Below are 20,916 nucleotides of genomic sequence, written 5' to 3'. Positions count from 1 at the left end.
AACTTGATTTTGCATGTCCCTACTATGCATAGCCTCACTAGCAGGGCTTGCATCGACACTCACAGCGGTGCACTCTGGGTAGCTATCCCACAGTGTATGGAGCCAAAGGGAGCGTTGGGTTAGGCTTGCAATGCCTCATGGGACCAAAACATTTGCACAGGTGGTTATGGAAACATGGCATTTGCCTCTCCTGATGCACTTCCCTCCCTCCCTGAAATCAACGGCAAAGAAACCAAGCCTTTTTCGTGCCTTTTTTCCTAAGCTTGGCTTACCCATCCAGATGCCATAGCACGGCAAGCAGGGACCCCGCTCAGCTGCACACTGTTGTTGTGAGCATTGCAAACTCCTCACGCCTTATTCTGCAGTATTTGCTCAGCCAAAGCAGGAGCCACCACATAGAAAAAATGGTTACTCACCTTCTCGTAACTGTTGTTCTTCGAGATGTGTTGTTCATGTCCATTTCAATCAGGTGTGTGTGCGTGCACAGTAGCCAGAAGGTTTTTCCCCCTAGCAGCAACCGTAGGGTCAGCCAGGGCACCCCCTGGAGTGACACCTTCATGGCGTCCAATGCAGAGCCCTGCCGACCCTATACCCCCTCAGTTCCTTCTTGCCAGCTGCTCCGACAGAGGGGTAGGAGGGTGGGTCTTGGACACGAACAACACGTCAAAGAACAGTTATGAGACGTTTCAGAGTAGCAGCCGTGTTAGTCTGTATTCACAAAAAGAAAAGAAGTACTAGTGGCACCTTAGAGACTAACAAATTTATTTGAGCATAAGCTTTCATGAGCTACAGCTCACTCCATCGGATGCATTCAGTGGAAAATACAGTGGGGAGATTTATATACATAGAGAACATGAAACAATGGGTGTTACCATACACATTGTAACAAGAGAGTGATCACTTAAGGTGAACTATTACCAGCAGGAGAGTGGGAAAAAAAACCTTTTGTAGTGATAATCAAGGTGGGCCATTTCCAGCAGTTGACAAGAATGTCTGAGGAACAGTGGGGGGTGGAGGGCGGGAATAAACATGAGGAAATGGTTTTACTTTGTGTAATGACCCATCCACTCCCAGTCTCTAGTCAAGCCTAAGTTAATTGTATCCAGTTTGCAAATTAATTCCAATTCAGCAGTCTCTTGTTGGAGTCTGTTTTTGAAGTTTTCTTGTTGAAGAATTGCAACTTTTAGGTCTGTAACCGAGTGACCAAAGAGATTGAAGTGTTCTCCAACTGGTTTTTGAATGTTATAATTCTTGACGTCTGATTTGTGTCCATTTATTCTTTTACGTAGAGACTGTCCAGTTTGACCAATGTACATGGCAGAGGGGCATTGCTGGCACACGATGGCATATATCACATTGGTAGATGTGCAGGTGAACGAGCCTTTGATAGTGTGGCTGATGTGATTAGGCCCTCTGATGGTGTCCCCTCAATAGATATGTGGATACAGTTGGCAACGGGCTTTGTTGCAAGGATAGGTTCCTGGGTTAGTGATTCTGTTGTGTGGTGTGTGGTTGCTCGTGAGTATTTGCTTCAGGTTGGGGGGCTGTCTGTAAGCAAGGACTGGCCTGTCTCCCAAGATCTGTGAGAGTGATGCGTCGTCCTTCAGGATTGGTTGTAGATCCTTGATGATGCGCTGGAGAGGTTTTAGTTGGGGGCTGAAGGTGATGGCTAGTGGCGTTCTGTTATTTTCTTTGTTGGGCCTGTCCTGTAGTAGGTGACTTCTGGGTACTCTTCTGGCTCTGTCAATCTGTTTCTTCACTTCAGCAGGTGGGTATTTTAGTTGTAAGAATGCTTGATAGAGCTCTTGTAGGTGTTTGTGTGAGGGGTTGGAGCAAATGCGGTTGTATCGTAGAGCTTGGCTGTAGACAATGGATCGTGTGGTGTGGTCAGGGTGAAAGCTGGAGGCATGTAGATAGGAATAGCGGTCAGTAGGTTTCCGGTATAGGGTGGTATTTATGTGACCATCGCTTATTAGCATCATAGTGTCCAGGAATGGCTCTCTTGTGTGAACTGGTCCAGGCTGAGGTTGATGGTGGGATGGAAATTGTTGAAATCATGGTGGAATTCCTCAAGGGCTTCTTTTCCATGGGTCAAGATGATGAAGATGTCATCAATATGCAGGGGCGGGGGAGGGAGGGAAAGCTCAGTGGATAGCTCAGTGGTTTGAGCATTGGCCTGCTAAACCCAGGGTTGTGAGTTCAATCCTTGAGGGGGCCATTTAGGGATCTGGGGCAAAAATTGGGGATTGGTCCTGCTTTGAGCAGGGGGTTGGACTAGATGACCTCCTGAGGTCCCTTCCAACCCTGATATTCTATGATTCTATGATTAATGTAGCGCAAGTAGAGTAGGGGCATTAGGGGACGATAGCTAAGGAAGCGTTGTTCTAAGTTGGCCATAAAAATGTTGGCATACTGTGGGGCCATGCGGGTACCCATAGCAGTGCCACTGATTTGAAGGTATACACTGTCCCCAAATGTGAAATAGTTACGGGTGAGGACAAAGTCACCAAGTTCAGCCACCAGGTTTGCCGTGACATTATCGGGGATACTGTTCCTGACGGCTTGTCGTCCACCTTTGTGTGGAATGTTGGTGTAGAGGGCTTCTACATCCATAGTGGCCAGGATGGTGTTTTCAGGAAGATCACCAATGGATTGTAATTTCCTCAGGAAGTCAGTGGTGTCTCGAAGATAGCTGGGAGTGCTGGTAGCGTAGGGCCTGAGGAGGGAGTCTACATAGCCAGACAATCCTGCTGTCAGGGTGCCAATGCCTGAGATGAGGCGTCCAGGATTTCCAGGTTTATGGATCTTGGGTAGCAGATAGAATACCCCAGGTCGGGGTTCCAGGGATGTGTCTGTGCGGATTTGTTCTTGTGCTTTTTCAGGGAGTTTCTTGAGCAAATGGTGTAGTTTCTTTTGGTAACCCTCAGTGGGATCAGAGGGTAATGGCTTGTAGAAAGTGGTGTTGGAGAGCTGCCTAGCAGCCTCTTGTTCACATTCCGATCTATTCATGATGATGACAGTACCTCCTTTGTCAGCCTTTTTGATTATGTTGTCAGAGTTGTTTCTGAGGCTGTGGATGGCATTGTGTTCTGCACGACTGTGGTTATGGGGCAAGCAATGCTGCTTTTCCACAATTTCAGCCCATGCACGTCGGCGGAAGCACTCTATGTAGAAGTCCAGTCTGTTGTTTCGACCTTCAGGAGGAGTCCACCCAGAATCCTTCTTTTTGTAGTCTTGGTAGGAAGATCTCTGTGGGTTAGTAGATTGTTCAGAGGTGTGTTGGAAATATTCCCTGAGTCGGAGACGTCGAAAATAGGATTCTCGGTCACCACAGAACTGTATCATGTTCGTGGGGGTGGAGAGGCAGAAGGAGAGGCCCCAAGATAGGACAGATTCTTCTGCTGGGCTAAGAGTATAGTTGGATAGATTAACAATATTGCTGGGTGGGTTAACGGAACCACTATTGTGGCCCCTTGTGGCATGTAGTAGTTTAGCGTTCTTTTTCTTTTGTAGAGAAGTAAAGTGTGTGTTGTAAATGCCTTGTCTAGTTTTTGTAAAGTCCAGCCACAAGGAAGTTTGTGTGGAAGGTTGGTTTTTTTTATGAGAGTATCCAGTTTTGAGAGCTCATTCTTAATCTTTCCCTGTTTACTGTAGAGGATGTTAATCAGGTGTTCCACAGTTTCTTTGAGAGCGTGTGGCACAAGCTGTCAGCATTGTCTGTGTGGTATGTAGATTGTAATGGATTTTTTTACCTTCAGTCCTTTTGGTATGATGTCCATCTGTTTGCATTTGGAAAGGAAGATGATGTCTGTCTGTATTTGTATGCATTTTTTCATGAAGTTGATAGATTTCCACTCCATACGGCTAAATTCAGTGCCTTGCATAATGACAGATTTCAGAGTAGCAGCCGTGTTAGTCTATTCGCAAAAAGAATCTCCCCACTGTATTTTCCACTGAATGCATCCGATGAAGTGAGCTGTAGCTCACGAAAGCTTATGCTCAAATAAATTTGTTAGTCTCTAAGGTGCCACAAGTACTCCTTTTCTAGTTTTGAGAAGGTGAGTAATCGTTTTTTCTTCTTCGAGGGCTTGTTCACGTCAATTCCAATCAGGTGACTCACAAGCCCAAGTTCAGGAGGTGGGGGTGGAGTCGTCCACTGATTGGAGCACTGTTCATCTGAAGGCCGAATTGTCTCTGGCCTGTTGCGTAATCGCATAACGCGTGGTAAAACCATGAATGGAGGACCACGTCGCCGCCCTGTAGATTTCCTGAGTAGGGATCTGAGCCAGGAGTGCTGTTGACGAGGCCTGCACCCTGGTGGAGTGTGCAGTGATCAGGCGTGCAGGAACCCCCACCAGGCTGTAGCACTCACGTATGCAAGACATGATCCATGATGAGATGTGTTGTGAGGACCACAGGTAGGCCCTTCATTCTGTCTGCCACCCCCACGAACAGCTGGACTGATTTTCTCAACGGCTTTGTTCTTTCGATGTAGAAAGCTAGTGCCCTGCAAACATCTAGTGGGTGGAGTCTCTGCTCCCTGCTGCTAGAATGCAGTTTAGGGTAGAATATGGGGAGAAAGATGTCCTAGTTGATGTGGAATTGCGACACGACCTTCGTGAGGAAAGCAGGTTGGGGCCTGAGCTGAACCTTTTCCTTACAGAACATGGTATAACGGGGCTCCGATGTTAGAGCCCTGAGCTCAAACACCCTGCTGGCTGAGGTTATTGCTACAAGGAACGCCACCTTGTAAGAGAGGTAGAGCAGGGAGCAAGTCACTAACGGTTCAAATGGGGATCCCATGAGCCTAGAGAGGACCAGGCTGAGGTCCCAGGCAGGGACAAGCTGATGGACATTAGGGTATAGCCTGTCGAGCCCTTTTAAGAACTGGCTTACCATCGGGTTAGCAAACACAGAGCAGCCCTCCTTGCCTGGGTGGAAGGCCAAGATGGCAGCTAAGTACACCCTTAGACAATAACAAAAGCTCCTGCTGCTTCAGATGTAGGAGGTAGTCCTGAATAAGTGGCAATGAGCTAGCATCGTGGGTGAATGGTGCTGAGCTGACCAGACTGAAAATCTCTTCCACTTAGCAAGGTATGTGGCTTTCGTAGAAGGTTATCTGCTGCCAAGGAGGACTTGTCGAACCTGACCTGAACAGAAAAGCTCCATCGGGTTCAACTATGGAGCTTCCACACTGTGAGGTGAAGCAACTTAAGGTTCGGATGTTGAAGACGGCAGTGATCTTGTGACAGAAGGTCCAGGCAGAGTGGCAGGGTGATCGGGGCTTCTACAGATGTGTCTAGGAGAGATGTGTACCAGTGATGTTGGAGCCATGCTGGAGCTATCAATATAACCTGAGCTCATTCCCTCCGGATCTCAAGAAGTGCCTTGTGAACCAGCGGTATGGGCGGAAAGGCGTATAGGAGAGAACCTCCCCATTGGAGGAGGAACGCGTCCACGCTGAAGCCTGGGTTGTGATTTTGGAAGGAGCAGAATTGCTGACACTTCCGGTTGCATTGCGTGGCGAATAGGTCTATCTGGAGAGAGCCCCACATCTGGAAGATCGAAATCACAACATCCGGGCGAAGGGACCACTCATGGCAGTGAAATGACCTGCTGCGGTGGTCCGCCATCTCATTCTGTACCCCAGGGAGGTACAACGCATGCACATGTATTGAATGTTCTACACAGAAGTCTCACAGCATGAGGGTTTCCTGGCACAGGGGAGGGGAGTGCGCATCCCCGTTTCTTGATATAGAACACTGCTGGGTGTTGTCAGTTGTGACTAACACATTGTCCCGTTAAGTGTGCTCGGAAGGTCTAGCATGCCAGGTGCACCGCTCTCAGCTCTATCATGTTAATGTGGAGAGCTAGATCTGCTTGAGACCAGATGTCTTGAGTCCTGAAGTCTCCCAGATGTGCTCCCCAGCCCAAGTCTGATGCATCTGTCACTAGCGTCAGAGATGGATGTGGACTGGAGAAGAGGATGCCTGAACATACCTCCTCAGGGTTGAGCCACCACAGGAGGGAGTCAAGGATTAGGTGAGGCAGGGTCAATATCCTGTCCATGCTGTCCCTGGCCGGGTTGTAAACTGACGCAAGCCATGACTGAAGAGGTCGAAGCCTGAGCCTGGCATGCTGCACCACATAGGTACAGGCTGTGGTAGTGGGAAACTGTCTGAGGCCTCGAATGATATCGGTCAGGGCCTGAAACCTCATTTGCGGTAGGTATGCCCTGGCCTGGGTTGAGTCCAATATTGCCCCTATAAATTCTATCCTCTGGACTGGGGACAGAGTGGATTTTGATTAGTTTAGAAGACAACCCAGGCAGTCAAAGGTGGTTCTAATGAGTCTGACCTGAGTTTCCACTTGGGTCGTGGAGTGGCCCTAGAGCAGCCAGTCGTTGAGGTAAGGATACACCTGTACCCGGTGCCTGCGCAGAACGCAGCGACGACTGCCATGCACTTGAAGACGACACGAGGTGCTGCTGACAGACTGAACAGGACTGTAAATTGGTAGTTGATATTGTTCACCACAACCTTGAGGTGCTTCGTGTGGGGTTGGGCGATCGCGATATGAAAGTACGCATCCTTCAAGTAGAAGGTGGCATACCAGTCCGCTGGATCCAATGAGGGAATGACGGAGATCATGTGGACCTTGAGTTTCTTTACAAACTTTTTTCGTTCTCACAGGTCCAGGATGTGTCTGAGGCTGCCTTTGGCTTTCACTGTTAGGAAATACCAGGAATAGAAGCCCTCGCCCCTGTGCTCCTGAGGAACCTCCTCCACTGCCCCTAAAGATAGGAGCAACTGCACCTCCTGGATAAGAAGCTGCTTGTCAGAAGGGTCCCTGAAGAGGGACGGGGAAAGGGGGTGGAAGTGTGGGAGGGAGGGCGGGCACAGAATTGGATGGATTATCCCCCTCTCTACCATGCGGAGCGCCCATCGGTCCAAGGTGATATTGGACCATGCCTGGTAGAAAGAGGATAGTCAGGATGAGAAGGTAAGGCAGGGTGGATCCATTGTGGTACACAGTCCTCCACTCTGCCTTCAAAAGGCCGGCTTGGGCCCTGAGGATGGCTTGGGTCGTCCTGAGCCCTGAACAGAAGATTGAAGCAGCCTCCTCCTGCTGTTACAATTCCTCCTTCTGGATCCGTCTTGGCGGTTTTGCTGACCGAACTGCTGCTGGGGCTGTGGGCGGAAACGTCTCTGCTGCGTTGAGGGAATACAGAGGCCCACGCACCTAAGAGTGGCTCTGGAATCTTTAAGGCTGTTCAGCCTTTTGTCCGTCTTTTTTTTTTTTTCCTCCTCCTCAGAAGAGTCTCACCCTCAAACAGCAGGTCTTGAATCATTTGCTGTACTTCATAGGGGAGGCCAGAAACCTGGAGCCATGAGCCCCTTCTCATGGCCACACCTGTAGCCATGACCCTGGTTGCCATATCTGCCCCATCCAGTGCTGCCTGAAGGGAGGCTCTGGAGATCAGTCTCCCTTCCTCAACCAAAGCCGAAAATTCGGCACAGGACTCCAAGGGGAGCAACTCCACAAATTTGGCCATCGCCGAGCAGGCATTATAGGAGTATCTGCTGATGATAGCCTGTTGATTGGATATACAGAGTTGCAGTCCCCCTGTGGAGTAAACCTTTCACCTGAAAAGGTCTAATTTTTTGGCATCCCTATTCTTGGGCAAAGGGCCTTGAAATCCTCGTCTCTCCCGCTGGTTAGCGGCGTCCATCACCAGGGAATCAGGCTGGGGATGAGAATAGGGGCAAACCTTGACCTAACTGCTGTAAAGACACACCCTGAAGCAATGAGATGAGTTTTCAGCCTTGTATGCTGACTGTAACATATAATAATTTCATTTCCCCCCGTTACGATTGGGATGGATTAATTATTTTAAAAGTGGTCCAGTTTTCTTTCTACTGAAAGTCATATCTTGAAAAGAGTGGTATGCAATCATGTAAAAGATGTTTAATTTGGGCTAACTATAGTGGAGAGTCAATCTATCAACAAGCAAGAGCCCAGCAGCAAAGCTTTATTTTACGATTAAGTGAAATACATGTGGATAAGGCATACATCGTGAAGCAACTGAAGGGCAAATTAATTACTTGTTTGAGTTGCAATGGCCAGCTAAAAATAATTACTGTACTTTTTCTAGAACATTGGATGGGAAAATGCAACTTACTCTAGGGTTATTTATCTTTCTTAAAGAACTAATGCTAAGTGACAAATTCATTTTGAACTGAATTCATGGCACACACGCTCCCCCCCAGTCCCCAGAAAAATATGAAGTTAATTAAGGACTGTAATGTTTCTCCTGTAGTCTGAGAGTCATGTTTTGGTCATTGGGGTAGAGTAGCTGACTATGTCTCCTAAAGTTCCAGCATCAATATTTATTTGAAACAGTGTCCTGACAAACTCTACTATCCAACATAATGCCTGAGAAATCAGACACTGTGCAATAAAAAGCTGGAGCTGCTAAGAGAGACTCTATGACAACACCACAGATGAAATATCTAGGCACACTTCTGGACTGTTATTCTGACTGGAGTGTGGGTTTTAGGTAAGGATGTTTGGTAATACAGATGGAACAGCAGTTGAGTTACAAGTTAGCTATGTCTGCAATATCAGAGTGAAGGGCCACTACATACAAACATTTGTTTGGGAATTCCTTACATGATAATTAAGTGGAACACTTTTTTTTTTTTTTAAAAAGGTAGCTTTCAGCAGAAAGTAATTTTACTGAGAAATGCATGTAAAATTGTATTTAGTACCTCAATTCCCTGTATTTTTGTTTGCCTTCTTTGACAAATGTTTTACTTCTGTTAGCTGTACTTAGTAACTAATCTAAGGGAGAGAGTTTTAAATTTTTTTTTTTTTGGTGCTTCAGAATTAAGTTGGTTAATTTTATTTGTGCAAACTTATTTAAAAAGATAGGGTTGCAAAAGTGGCAATGGGTCTAATTTAGCCTATGCAACTTTTATTGGAGGAAAGACTACTGAAGGGTGTAAGTGTAGCAGTTAATCAAAACTGAGTACAGTTGATACAGCAAGCACACACAAATATTGTCAGAGTAGAACCAGAGCAAGCAGTTGCTTGCTGATGAAAAAAATAATTGTTTAGTCAAGGTTTGGTGGGAGATATCACTTGAACTGTAAGTTGCTTATTAGAACAAATGCTAAGTGGTAAGTTGTTGAACCACAGGAAAAGTTTTACAATGAGTGTTCACTTCCTCTATTAGTACCCAGCCACCCCACCAACTCAATTTCTGGCATAGAGGCAAGGAGCTGCATAACAATGATGTTTCTCTATCCACCTCCTATTATGTTCTAGTGAACCACAGTACACACTACTTGCAGTTTAGACTAGGTATTCTGATAGCAGCACAAAGTGCCTACTGGTAGACACTTAAAATGAGCTATTCACACTCCTGTATGAAGGTACCATTAAAAATTAAACTTAGATACTTAATGAGGACAGAGGAAAAAGTGGAGTTTTAGAGACAATGCCAAAATATTTTTTAAACACTATTCTTCACTCAGTTCACCTTGTTTCTTGCTGGCTTCCCTCAGTCCCATTGTGTTAATGCTGCAGAGGCATATTTTAATTGATATGGTTTGAAAAGATTTTAACCAAACCTTCATTTTTTGGGTGTGAACTACTTTCTCACCTGTTCATGGAGAACACAATGGGAGAATAATTTGGAAGCTAGCATTTCTAATTAGAATCTTGTATTCTGAACAGTCGCAGATGCATAAGATAAAAAGAACAGGTTCTCCAAAGCAACTGGTTTCACAATAGCAGAGCCCCATGAAGACTATATGAAAACAGGTGCATTTAGTGTCTGTGGGACCACAAACCTGCAACTTCTATTTGTTGATGCTGTAGAATATGAATTATGGTGAACTAGCCCCGTTAGTCATTCAGATAGGCAGGGTACAGACTGCTTACATTGTCCCTCAGCAGTCCGTTCACATCCACACAAAGGGTATCAGCCAACATGGAAGAATTTAAATCTTTTGGGGGAGACCACCTATCAAATAGCATTTTAAAGAAATTGTAATCAATAAGATTCAACAAGTGTGTGCAGATCTAAACAATCACGCTGCTTTGAGATTTACCCACAGGGAGGTTGGGAGCGATGACACTAAGAACAGACTTCTTGCTAATCAAATAAAGCACAAAAATGTGTCTTTGGAAAGTTTAGTAAGGAAAAGTTAAGTAATGTAGGCAACAGCGTTTAAAAAAAGGTTTTCAACAAGATAAACGCTTCAAGATTAATAAAATTCAGTGAAGAGGAGTTTGTTACATCACAGCATATATAACCCAGCAACACGTTAGTGCATGAGAACCAGAAAGTTAAACCTTCCTGCTTAGTTTATTTGCAAATAATAAAAGTAGACAAATTGTATTTTAAAATATTTAAGGTATTAGACATTTGGTTAAGAAAATCCAGCAAGTTTACCTGATAATGTCCTCTGACCCACAGAGATTACTTAAGAATTTTCCTGTGAGACAACCAGTAGACTATGCTCAACTTGAATTGGAAAAAAAATAATAGCATGCCTAACTTGGCTGCCAACTCATCTCTAGCTTGGTCCTTTGGTGTTTACGCAACACAGGGAGAGGACATGTCAGACAGTAGGTTCCAGAAACTCTATACCACCTCACCACCTCTCCCTGGGGTTCTCTTATTTGGGGAGAACTGATTGAAGTTATCCAAACCCAGTAATCTTAATAAAAATAAGTTGATTACAAAATAAGGAACTAAAACAAAAGCTTGACACTTCTCAGAAGTGAGAATGCATTTCAGCTTAGATGTTGAAGAAAAAAAGTGAGTAACTTACATAACTTGAATGCCATCCTCCCTCTCATCTGCCTGTCAACATCATGCTGCTGTCTAGGGAGAGAAGCTTCCCTATCAACCCCCAAATCTCTGCCTTCAACTAGATATACACAGAGAGATCCATGTCTCACCCTGCAGGAGGCAGACCACTGATGACTGGATAACTAATTGCAATTCACAGTCACCTTTCAAAGGCTTGAGGACCTAGCTGAGGTACCACACTTCATAAACCAGGTTACTTGGTTGTATCTAGCTTCAGTCGGGCCACTTCTTAAAACTCGCTAAGGTTTTTCTCCATTTCATGAAGTATAAATTATGGATGAAGGTCCAAACTGTCAAATTTAGGGGTTACCCTATTTAAGAGAAGAAAAAAAATAAGTCACTTCTACTAGCATATGTTCATTCAAATTTGCATTTAATTGCTATTTACATCCATTCAGAAATCAAGTATATTTTATTACAGTAAACTAAATACAAAATGAAAAGCAGAACGGGGATTACCCTCATACCACTCCTAATAAGGCAGCTGAAGAGTTTTACAGATAGATACAAAGTCAATTTGATATAGCAGAAAAGAACAGTTTGTAAAAATACACAATGAACCACACACCCCCAACCCCCAAGAATCTACACATGTAGCATAGAAATGTCTTATTTCCTTGAGACAATACTTGTGCTGTTCATGATAAGGACAGACTCTTGATTAACAGGAATTTCCCCCCCAGTAGATTAAGTGTAGCAGTACCTGGAACAATGGAACACACAGTATCTTGCTTTGTGAACACAGATTACTTGAGACTATTGCTGTAGAGACAGGGCAACAAATGCTTGGATTTTCTGATATTAAAGAGTTGCAGTCTCCCTCTTGATCTGAATATGCACTCTTTCATGACTGTTAACAGACCAGGAGTTACTCATTTATTAAGGAGACAATAAACCCAAGTAAACCAATATCTCTAGAATTAGAGTGGACACAAACATTAATATCTGTTCTCCAGAAGTTTAGCTTTTCTTATAGGAATACACACTTAAAAAAAAAAAGTGTGTGGGGGGGGAATATTCAAGAGAACAAGTGACGCATTTTTATCTTTTATTACCAGCTAATACCAGGATGACATTCAAATGTCAGATGGCACAATTAAGACAGTCTCGGTAGGAATTATTCCAGCATTCCCAAAATTACAAAGTTCAGTACATTAATGGAATCAAATGTATGTATGTATGTATCACTCCTTCTATAGAGAAAGTGTTGAAAGTGTTCCACATCAAATGGGAAAGAAAAAAATGCTGGTAACACAGCCAACCTATAAGTCTTTAGAGTTTCTAGAATGAACTGCAGAACAAAATAGCCCTCTAATTTAACAGCTAGTAAAAAAAAAATTGAATCTGGTTCAAGTTTAAGATTTAATACTTTTACATGGTTACCCACAGCAGATATTAACCTCAGTTTTACTATATTTTTTGTAATGCTACAAAAATCCTATAAAAGTCAAATGATAGCAAAATGTTCAGTGATTATAATTAAAAAAGCACAGTTTGTAAAAAATAAAATTCTATACTCTAAAGAAAAATTTAAGACAATTTTTGAAATGAACAAAAAAAGCACTTGTTAAGCTCTCCAATATTCAATGCACTCTGTATACTAGCATTTGTCTGAAGTAGCTATACAGGAGTTTGAACTCCACTCCCCTTAAAAGTTCATGACTATTAATATTGACACTAATATATATATATATATATATATATATATATATATATATATATATATATATATATATATATATATATATATATATATATATATATAAAGAAGATCTATGTCTGATATTTTTACAAATAAATACAGGATAAACCATATTGCATAGTGTGTGCTTGCTGTCTGAGTCACACTCCAAAAGTTTCACAGTTATGGTAGGGTATTAGACTTATGTCCAGGCAACGAAACATTTTTAATAGTACATGAAATTTACTTTTAAAATAATAAACTGGATATGTAATTAAGCAATGAACTCTAACAAACAACTCTTGCCATTCTTGCCAGCCATACTAATCAACTCTATTGGATGATTATATCCAGCCAGCCAGAGTACAACCGTTACTTGTAAATAGGAGCAAGAGATAATTGGTTGGCTTAAAAAAAAAAAAATCATTGGATTTTGGTCTTTCATATCACTTCTGCTATATTTAGTAAACATGTTTGGAAACTCTATAACAAGTGGCACAAAGCAGACACTGCTTGAAGTGATGCCTGTTGCAAATGTGCTTTAGATGTATGGAGTATGAGGGTTATGATCTCAGTTCCACAACACGTCACCAATGGCCCCGTAAAAGAATGAAAAATGGCACTCTCTTCCAGTACAATTTTTGTGCCAACGGTGCTGGCAAACTCGTGGAGCTTTAATGTTACCATAACTTGATTTTCCTTACAAAAATGAAAAACAGACCACCACAAAGGCTCCTCAGAAAGAAAACTGCTAATAGTAATTTTGTTAATCATAAGAAAATTAAAAAGTCAAGTACTGATATTTGTATTTTATAGGAGGATTAATAAGATTTCATTCAATCCTACTGACTTGCAAGTTGTAGAAGGTGGTGCCTCTCTGACTGGATTCAACGTGCTTAGAGAGTTTTATGGCTTGGATCCTATGGCTCAAGAAGATTCACTATACACAGAGCAAGCAGAATTTATAGAGATCCCTACTGTTATGAACACCAGAACTAGACTTTGCACAGTCAGACTAAAGATAATGCAACGTGAGACAAGCGAAAAGTGACAGGACTTGTATGCAGTTGCATGATCATTTACACGCACATGCACATCATACACTCACTCTAACTAGGGTAAAGCTCTGCAGATATTAACCCTTTCACCAGCTATGTTCATGGAAATGCTTTCTTTAAGGCAGGAAGTATTTAAGTAAGGTACAGTGACCTTTATTTTATTCTTTGTACCTGTAAATCATTTGTACAGATTTAATGACAATTTCAAGAACATAAATAGTATCTTTAGAACATGTTTCCTAAATTAAGTTGCTAAAGTTCTGACCCATTGTGGAAGACATTCATTGAAAGGCCATCTAATACTTTTCTCTCTCTCTCTTTTGTCTTAAAATACAATCAGCAAACTTGTTGCCCCAGCACAGGAGAAAAGTTACTTTAATTTTTGTGGAACTGCGAGATAAAAACCATACAAAAATCCCTCTAATTCTTACCCATTAGTTGAAAAGCTTTTAGTCACTTATGACTTGTTGAACTTGTAGATGTTCACTGTGGCAATGCATTCCCTGACCCTTGCCTTCTGATAGATTTTATCCTGACCTGTTTAGATGGATAAGAATCTGAACATGTTCAGCTGTCTTGAACCAAATGACTGGCATACAAATGAAAGGCAATTTTTTCCAGTGAAATGTCTGCCAAAGACAATGATGAAATATGCAGGATGTGTGGGCAGCCCATGGCTTCCAGTTAAGCCTAGAACATAGCAGCATTGCCATTTGATTAGGATTTGTTTTTCTTAGCAATACAGATATAGATATTTTAACTGGGTAAGCAAATAAGACAATTCTCTCCCTCCTCTTACCCCCAATAGCCATGTACGTAATTAACAATGATTCCTTTACTAATGTACTGTTTCACCAGGAGAAGAAAAAGAAGTCAGTCAGTCTACCTTTTCTTCACACCAACAAATAATTGTTTTAAATTTTGGGATACTTTCCATAATGAGCTGAATCAAAAAAATCTATTTGAAAAATATATATTTATATAAAAAAAATTCATTACGTTGTTTGCACGTGAAACATCAATTGTTAAGTTTATCTTTCATCTTTGATTCCACACCATTGTAGGAAACAGTTGGATCAAGCTTGCATGCTAATTAATCCTCAGACGCAAGAATTATAGGCATTTCACACTCTGCCTAGTGAAAGGGCTAACCCTTCTTGACACAATCATGACTAGACAGTGATTCTGGAGCAACATCCTACCCTTAATACTGTCAGTTTCAAGCTATCAACCTGAAAAATCCTTGATAAGGCGAGATGATGTCACTGGGAATCAGTTAGTTGATGTGCCTAAAGTTCTGCAATACCATTTTGCTTAAGTTTTTTTATGCACCATTGATTAATAGAAAAAAATCCATGTGTTTGTTTTTTTCTTTCCAAGTCGTTCTGTGCAATGACTCTGATACTGTCACTTTTAAAAAGTAAACCATATGAGCCCTCACATTTAAACTGGCAGGGGGCTTATGTCCATTCTTTGTTTTTCCACCTTTATGGGTTTAAAAAAAGAAAAAAAAAAAAAGGTTGTGTTGTCATAGATTCATGCGCAAGTGCTCTGGCCGTTTGGAAATCATGGGAAAGGCTTGTTTTTTATATGGCCCAGAGTTTGGTTGTCGTATTGGAAGTGGTGCTGAGGCCTCTCCACAAACTGTTACATCCATTTGTTCTATTCCACTTGTCTCCATTGGATATTCCACAGGTGTCTGCGTATTTGGTGCACTGGCTGAAGCACCTCTTCCCCAGAAATCCCCAGGGGAGAACTTTACAGGGCTTTAAGACAAAAAATATAAATCACTTAGCATTGAGGATACATGCGAAGCTAAGACATTTCCTTCACACTGCAAGAAGTGGAGCATAAATGCCTGTTCTCTGAAGTGTTTAATTTTTGCTTCCACTTCCTTGGTTTGAGAGAAGCATGTATCTGGGCTAGTTCCTACCAAAACTCACTATAAACTAGACACACTGATACTAGACTTTTCTCATTTGGCATTCACCATGTAACATGCTTGTAGGTGTGTGGAAGAAGGGAAATTTTGTGCTAACATTACTCTCATCATGAGCAGCACAGAAACACATAGAGGATCCAGCAGCAGTTTTAGAGGATGGTGTATTGAAGTCACCAGAATGACAGGATGTACAAATAACGTGTATCAGGCAGATCGGAATTTCCTGTGCTGCCAAACATAAGCTTGCCTGCAGGGAAGATGCTTGTAAAATGTGCAGAAGGCATGTTGTGTTTAAAAATGAGCACCCTAGTTCTTCCAGAAAAAAAGGTCAAATTATTAATGTTTTTAATGGAGATAATTTACAATTGCTCACTGAAAAGTAAATTGTTAAAAAAATACCTGACTGGTGTCCTAGGACTGCCAATGAATCTGCGAGGTGATCGAATTTTTGGTTCAAAAGAAAACTTCTCTTTTACGCTTTCAAGTACGGATGGAGCCACATACGTAAACCCCTGAAAGACAAGAATAACTTCATTGTGATTGATAGGGAAGGTTTATTTTTATGACCACACAATCACAGAAATGTAGGGCCAGAAGGGACCTCAAGAATTCTGCTAGTCCAGCCCTCTGTGCTGAGGTAGACCAAGTACACCCAGACCATCCCTGACAGATGTTTCTCCAACCTCTTCTTAAAAACCTCCAATAATGGGGATGTCACAACCTCCCTTGGAATCCTATTCCCAGGCTTAACTATCCTTATAGCTAGAAAAATTTTCCTAACCCTGACGTCCTAACCTAAGTGTCCTTTACTGCAGATTAAGAACATAGACATGAAGAACAATTGATCACTATCCTCTTTGTAACAGCTCTTGACATATTTGAAGTCTTATCACATTTCCCCTCAGCCTTCTTTTCTGAAGACCAAATGTGGCCAGTTTCAACCTTGCCTCATAGGTCAGGTTTTCTAAACCTTTTATCATTTTTGTTACTTTCTTCCTGACTCGCTCCAATTTGTCCTCATCTTTCTTAAAGTGTGGCACCCAGATCTGGACACACTACTCCACCTGAGGCCTCACCAGTGCTGAGCAATGAACCGGGACAATAACCTCCAGAGTCTTACATACAACACTCCTGTTAATATACACAAGAATGCTATTAGCCTTTTTCAGAACTGCATCATTCATACTGAATTTGCAATCACTAGAACCCCCAGATCTTTTCCAGCTGTCTTCTGCCTAGCCAGTTATTCCCCATTTTGTAGTTGTGCATTTGATTTTTCCTTCCTAAATGTAATACTTTGGACTTGTCTTTACTGAATTTCAACTTGTTGAATTCAGACCAATTCTCCAATTTGTCAAAGTCATTTTGAATTCTAATCCTGTCCTCTAAAGTGCTAGGAGAACGACCTAAGGGATGGCTGGTACTATGACTCCTTAATTCCTTAGGTGAGGAATGCAAGTGTAATTCCCCTCCACGGATATAGGCAGGGTGCTTGGGCAGCCCAGAGATTGCTGTTCAGATTATAGATCCATATAAGCAATGCTCAAAGACAACATAATTTTGATCTACAAGGTAACCACTTTGGACATAGTTCTCTCTGCGTTCCTATTGAAGTAATAAGCAATTCCGCTCCTTCAGCAATTTAGGATTAGTGTCCATTTTACTATAAAACGTGAACAAGATTCCCTTTAAAATCTAGAATCTTATTGTCCTGTGTAAAAATGACGGTGTAACCCAGCCTAAGTAAATATCAAAGGCTACAAGCCAAAATGGCCAGAAAGAAGCTACCCTTCTGCAAGGAGTAATATAATTTAAAATTTTGATGTATTAGAACTTGTCTGACACAAATAGTTGTCACTCTTACAAGTGGTAAGATTCAACCTTTTCTTTCCAGAGATGGAAGGAATTCACCTGAAATGCGCTATACCATTTCCAAACAAGAACACAATGTACCTCTCCAAAGTCAACGCGCACAGATCCCTGGCTCACTTACCAGGAAGACCCGGTTGGCACTTTCACTGAGAGTTGAGTCATCTGGACTATCAACAGGTGTCTGACGTGTAAACTTTGAATCAAACTGGCTCACATCCTCTTCGGATTGCTTTGCAAAAACAAAATGATTAAGGGTTTATAATACAGATATCAACCAAATGGCTTAGCGGTGATCAGTGAAGCCTCTGGATGGAGTTCATTCCATAGGTTTTTGGCAGAGCTCTGCTGTAGTAAAACCTTGGAGAGGAGTCGGAATCCTGCCGTTGCCAGTGGGAGGTCACTATGGGCACTGACACTGAGAAATAAAGGCAAGGGGGAGGGGCGAGAATTATGGATCAAAAAGGAACACAAATTAAAAAGATGCCTTTAAAATAATCTCAAATTACAATAGAAACAAATGCCAGTTTCTTGTGAGAGCTAAACATTGAGTCACTCCCAGTATGGAAGTTACACCAGTTAGTCTACTGGAATTTCACACACTAAATAATCCAGCACATTTTCATAGAAGCAAAATGCTTGTCTTGCTAAGCACAGAAATCATTAACTGAATAAATGACTACCAAATAACTGTCTATTGTTCAGCTGAGGAATTGAACAGATTTTGCCAATGGCAGTTCTCCCAATTTATGTCTTCTCATAGATTCCCTGAATCATTGCTAAAGTAAGGCAAGATCTCTATACAATTGTGAAGCTAAAATTTCTAACAATTTGATTTGTACAACTGATTAGCAAACTACAGAATTTGCTGAAGTTATAAAATGCAAGTTCAGTCATCTTGTACCGGTGACATTTTCATAAATATTAGCCTCTTTTTTGAACTGCAGTCTAATAGATTAGGGGCTTGGGCCTTATTAACAATACTGCCATTTTAAGATTGAAGTTAAATGATGCTTGTACAACTATGTGCAGGATAAATATTAGTGAGGTAACACTCAAGATGTTGAATAAAGTGACTTGATTCACATTTTACTGAGTGACTATTTAAAATTTTAGTTTCACCCAAGTATTGGCTGCATGTTTGATGCTTGGAAACAAATTCAGAAGTAAGAATCGCACCTCTGAGCCTGTATAGCCAGAAGGTTACAAATAAGAGAATGTAAAATTGAAATGGAACTGCTCCACTTCTTCCACAATCTGGGATTAAAGGAAAATAATCAGTAAAAGTAAGAAGGAAGAGTCTCCACTGGCTCTGTACTGGGTTTCCCGACCCCATCCACTCAAAAAAAAGCAATTTCCCCCCCTGTGGACAGGATACAGTAGTTGAGGTGGGAGGAACACAGTAATGCTATCCAGTGTCCTTAGTACAATGGCAAGTGTCTGTGGACGAGCAGTTATGACAAGGCCTTTTAATTCCTGAGTGTTTTTACTGACATCAGTTCTCAAAAGGGCCCTATGGAAAGTTCTGAGATGGGTGGTTTCTTCTAACCTAGCTCTGATAGCAATGCTACATCTGAGTACTAGTAACTGAAGTTATTTCAATTAAGTGTGCAGCTTTTACAGTACTATGAGCAGTGGTTCTCAAACTGTAATATATGGGTCAGTTTATCAGAGTATAAATCCATTATAACTGAGTAGTTACAAGGGTAGAATGACAAGTACTTTTGAGTTTTAGATCCAATATAGTAAGTCAAAGTTTGAGAACTGCTGCTAAAAGACATACAAGGAACAAACAATTTACTGTACTCCCGGTACGTACCAATAATGGTTTAAAGGGAGGTTCCACCTTCCGAGCTAGCAGCTCTTCCCAGTTAATGTGTCTGAAGAAAGGGTGAGCCTAAGAAAATTCAGAAGAATGAAAAGCATAATTGGTCTTCCTGGAATAAATTAAGAATGGATACTTGTTGACCTTGTACATAGGAAAATGAACTATATTTTCTAATGTTCATAAAGCTAGCTAAGATGAGAATGTCTGAGGAATAATAAGCTAGGTCTCTTTAGACCTCAACTTTGGGCTCCTTTCCTTCCAAAACTGTGTGTACTTCAAGTGCAGCATCTATTATTTGTCCTACAGTGCTCTATTAGAATAGTCACAAATAACTTAAAATTGTCATTAAAAAATTCTTAAATATAAACTTTCAGAAAAATGTGTGATTGTATCAGGATTTCCTCACGAAACTGCCTCAAGCTAGCAAAATTAAGTTCTAAATTCACAGTTCTTCACTGTGTATATTTATTTGTCACCACCAGTGAAATAGTGGATTAAAAGAAAATGACAGTTGGAGATTTAATGAAATGTAGACTGGGAATTTCATTTGCCTACACATCAAATCTGATACTGACTGAAAATGTATGAGATGCAGTAATACCACAGTCACTCGATTGTTTATGATTTCAGTGTGATAGTACATACGAGCTTCTTAGGGATATTACATGCCAAATGTATTTAACTTCATAGATGCAAAAATCTACCACCACCACCAATCAAAGACTTGTCTGTATGTATGGCAGATGTATTGGCTTTTTAGCAAGTGACACCTTCTAAATAGAGAAATTTGGGGAAATTTGCCATCCTTTAGAACATAAGGATGACTGACAATGATTTGTGAGAGCTTCTCAGTACCTAATATCTTACCTTCTGCTATAAACTTGCTGGGAATAGTGAAATATTGCCATTCTACACATTATGCTTATTGTCACTTTTATGCATAGGTAAGCTTTTGTTCTGCTTATTTTTCTTTTAGTTTCTGATCTGTTCAAGTTACAAAAGAAATTAACTCCATGTTACCAATCTAGGTGATGTGCCACGCACATCTACATCTCTTGAAAATATTTCAGATGAATTTCTACTAGCAATGTCATAAAAACTGACACAATTAACCATAAAACTATTAAAATATGGAATGATGCGAGTTGTACAGGAGAGGTTTACATATAGCCACGAAACCCAAACTGTGCAGGCTGGGGACAAGCTTTAAACAATTTTGTAGCAGATGGAATAATTGAGTTAGATCTGTTTCGCATTATGAGTGCAAAGTGTAACAACATCTTTCCTGAAAGACTCTCAACCCCAAATGCAATAATGTGTGCGTTATTCACCAACCCACTAGAATACCACAATGTATCAATTTGTTCACGGAGTAACTAATAAAGAAAGGGGGAAATGGGATATAGGAAAGCTAAAAAAATTTCAGGGGGAGGAGAGCAAATAAATCCTCAGGACCCCATCCTTTACCCCACTAACTGTTTCCTTGAGCCCTTTATTACTTAGATATCTATCTAACCCTTCCTTAAATTCCTCAGAGGAAACAATTGACTATTTGTCTAAATCCCTGCCTCTGCTCTCACTATGCTTCAGAGAATGACATGTTCTCCCATATCTATTCTTCTTGGACTATCTTTGAATCTTGTTTCTCAATAT

General features: G+C 41.5%; 1 protein-coding gene across 5 annotated transcripts in view; it reads right to left on the bottom strand.

Moving 5' to 3' along the window:
* The window catches only part of RPS6KB1 (ribosomal protein S6 kinase B1), a 62,453-nt gene that overhangs the window by 29,447 nt on the left and 12,090 nt on the right, over positions 1 to 20,916 (bottom strand). The window contains exons 12-15 of one of the 5 annotated variants that reach the window (XR_013348283.1): positions 19,255 to 19,332; positions 17,560 to 17,667; positions 15,966 to 16,078; positions 11,029 to 11,196 (exon numbers count right to left, since the gene is read on the bottom strand). Coding sequence is in view for 3 of the 5 variants with exons in the window: in XM_077836789.1 (XP_077692915.1) it covers positions 15,153 to 15,390; positions 15,966 to 16,078; positions 17,560 to 17,667; positions 19,255 to 19,332 (537 nt within the window). In the remaining 2 variants the exon portion in view is untranslated. The other 4 variants (XM_077836790.1, XM_077836789.1, XR_013348284.1 and 1 more) reach the window with 4 other exon arrangements.

Source organism: Eretmochelys imbricata, chromosome 17, assembly GCF_965152235.1.
Source record: "Eretmochelys imbricata isolate rEreImb1 chromosome 17, rEreImb1.hap1, whole genome shotgun sequence".
Lineage (NCBI taxonomy): Eukaryota > Metazoa > Chordata > Testudines > Cheloniidae > Eretmochelys > Eretmochelys imbricata.
The sequence above is the reverse complement of the archived record's forward strand: the minus strand, read 5'-3'. Positions and strand labels throughout refer to the sequence as shown.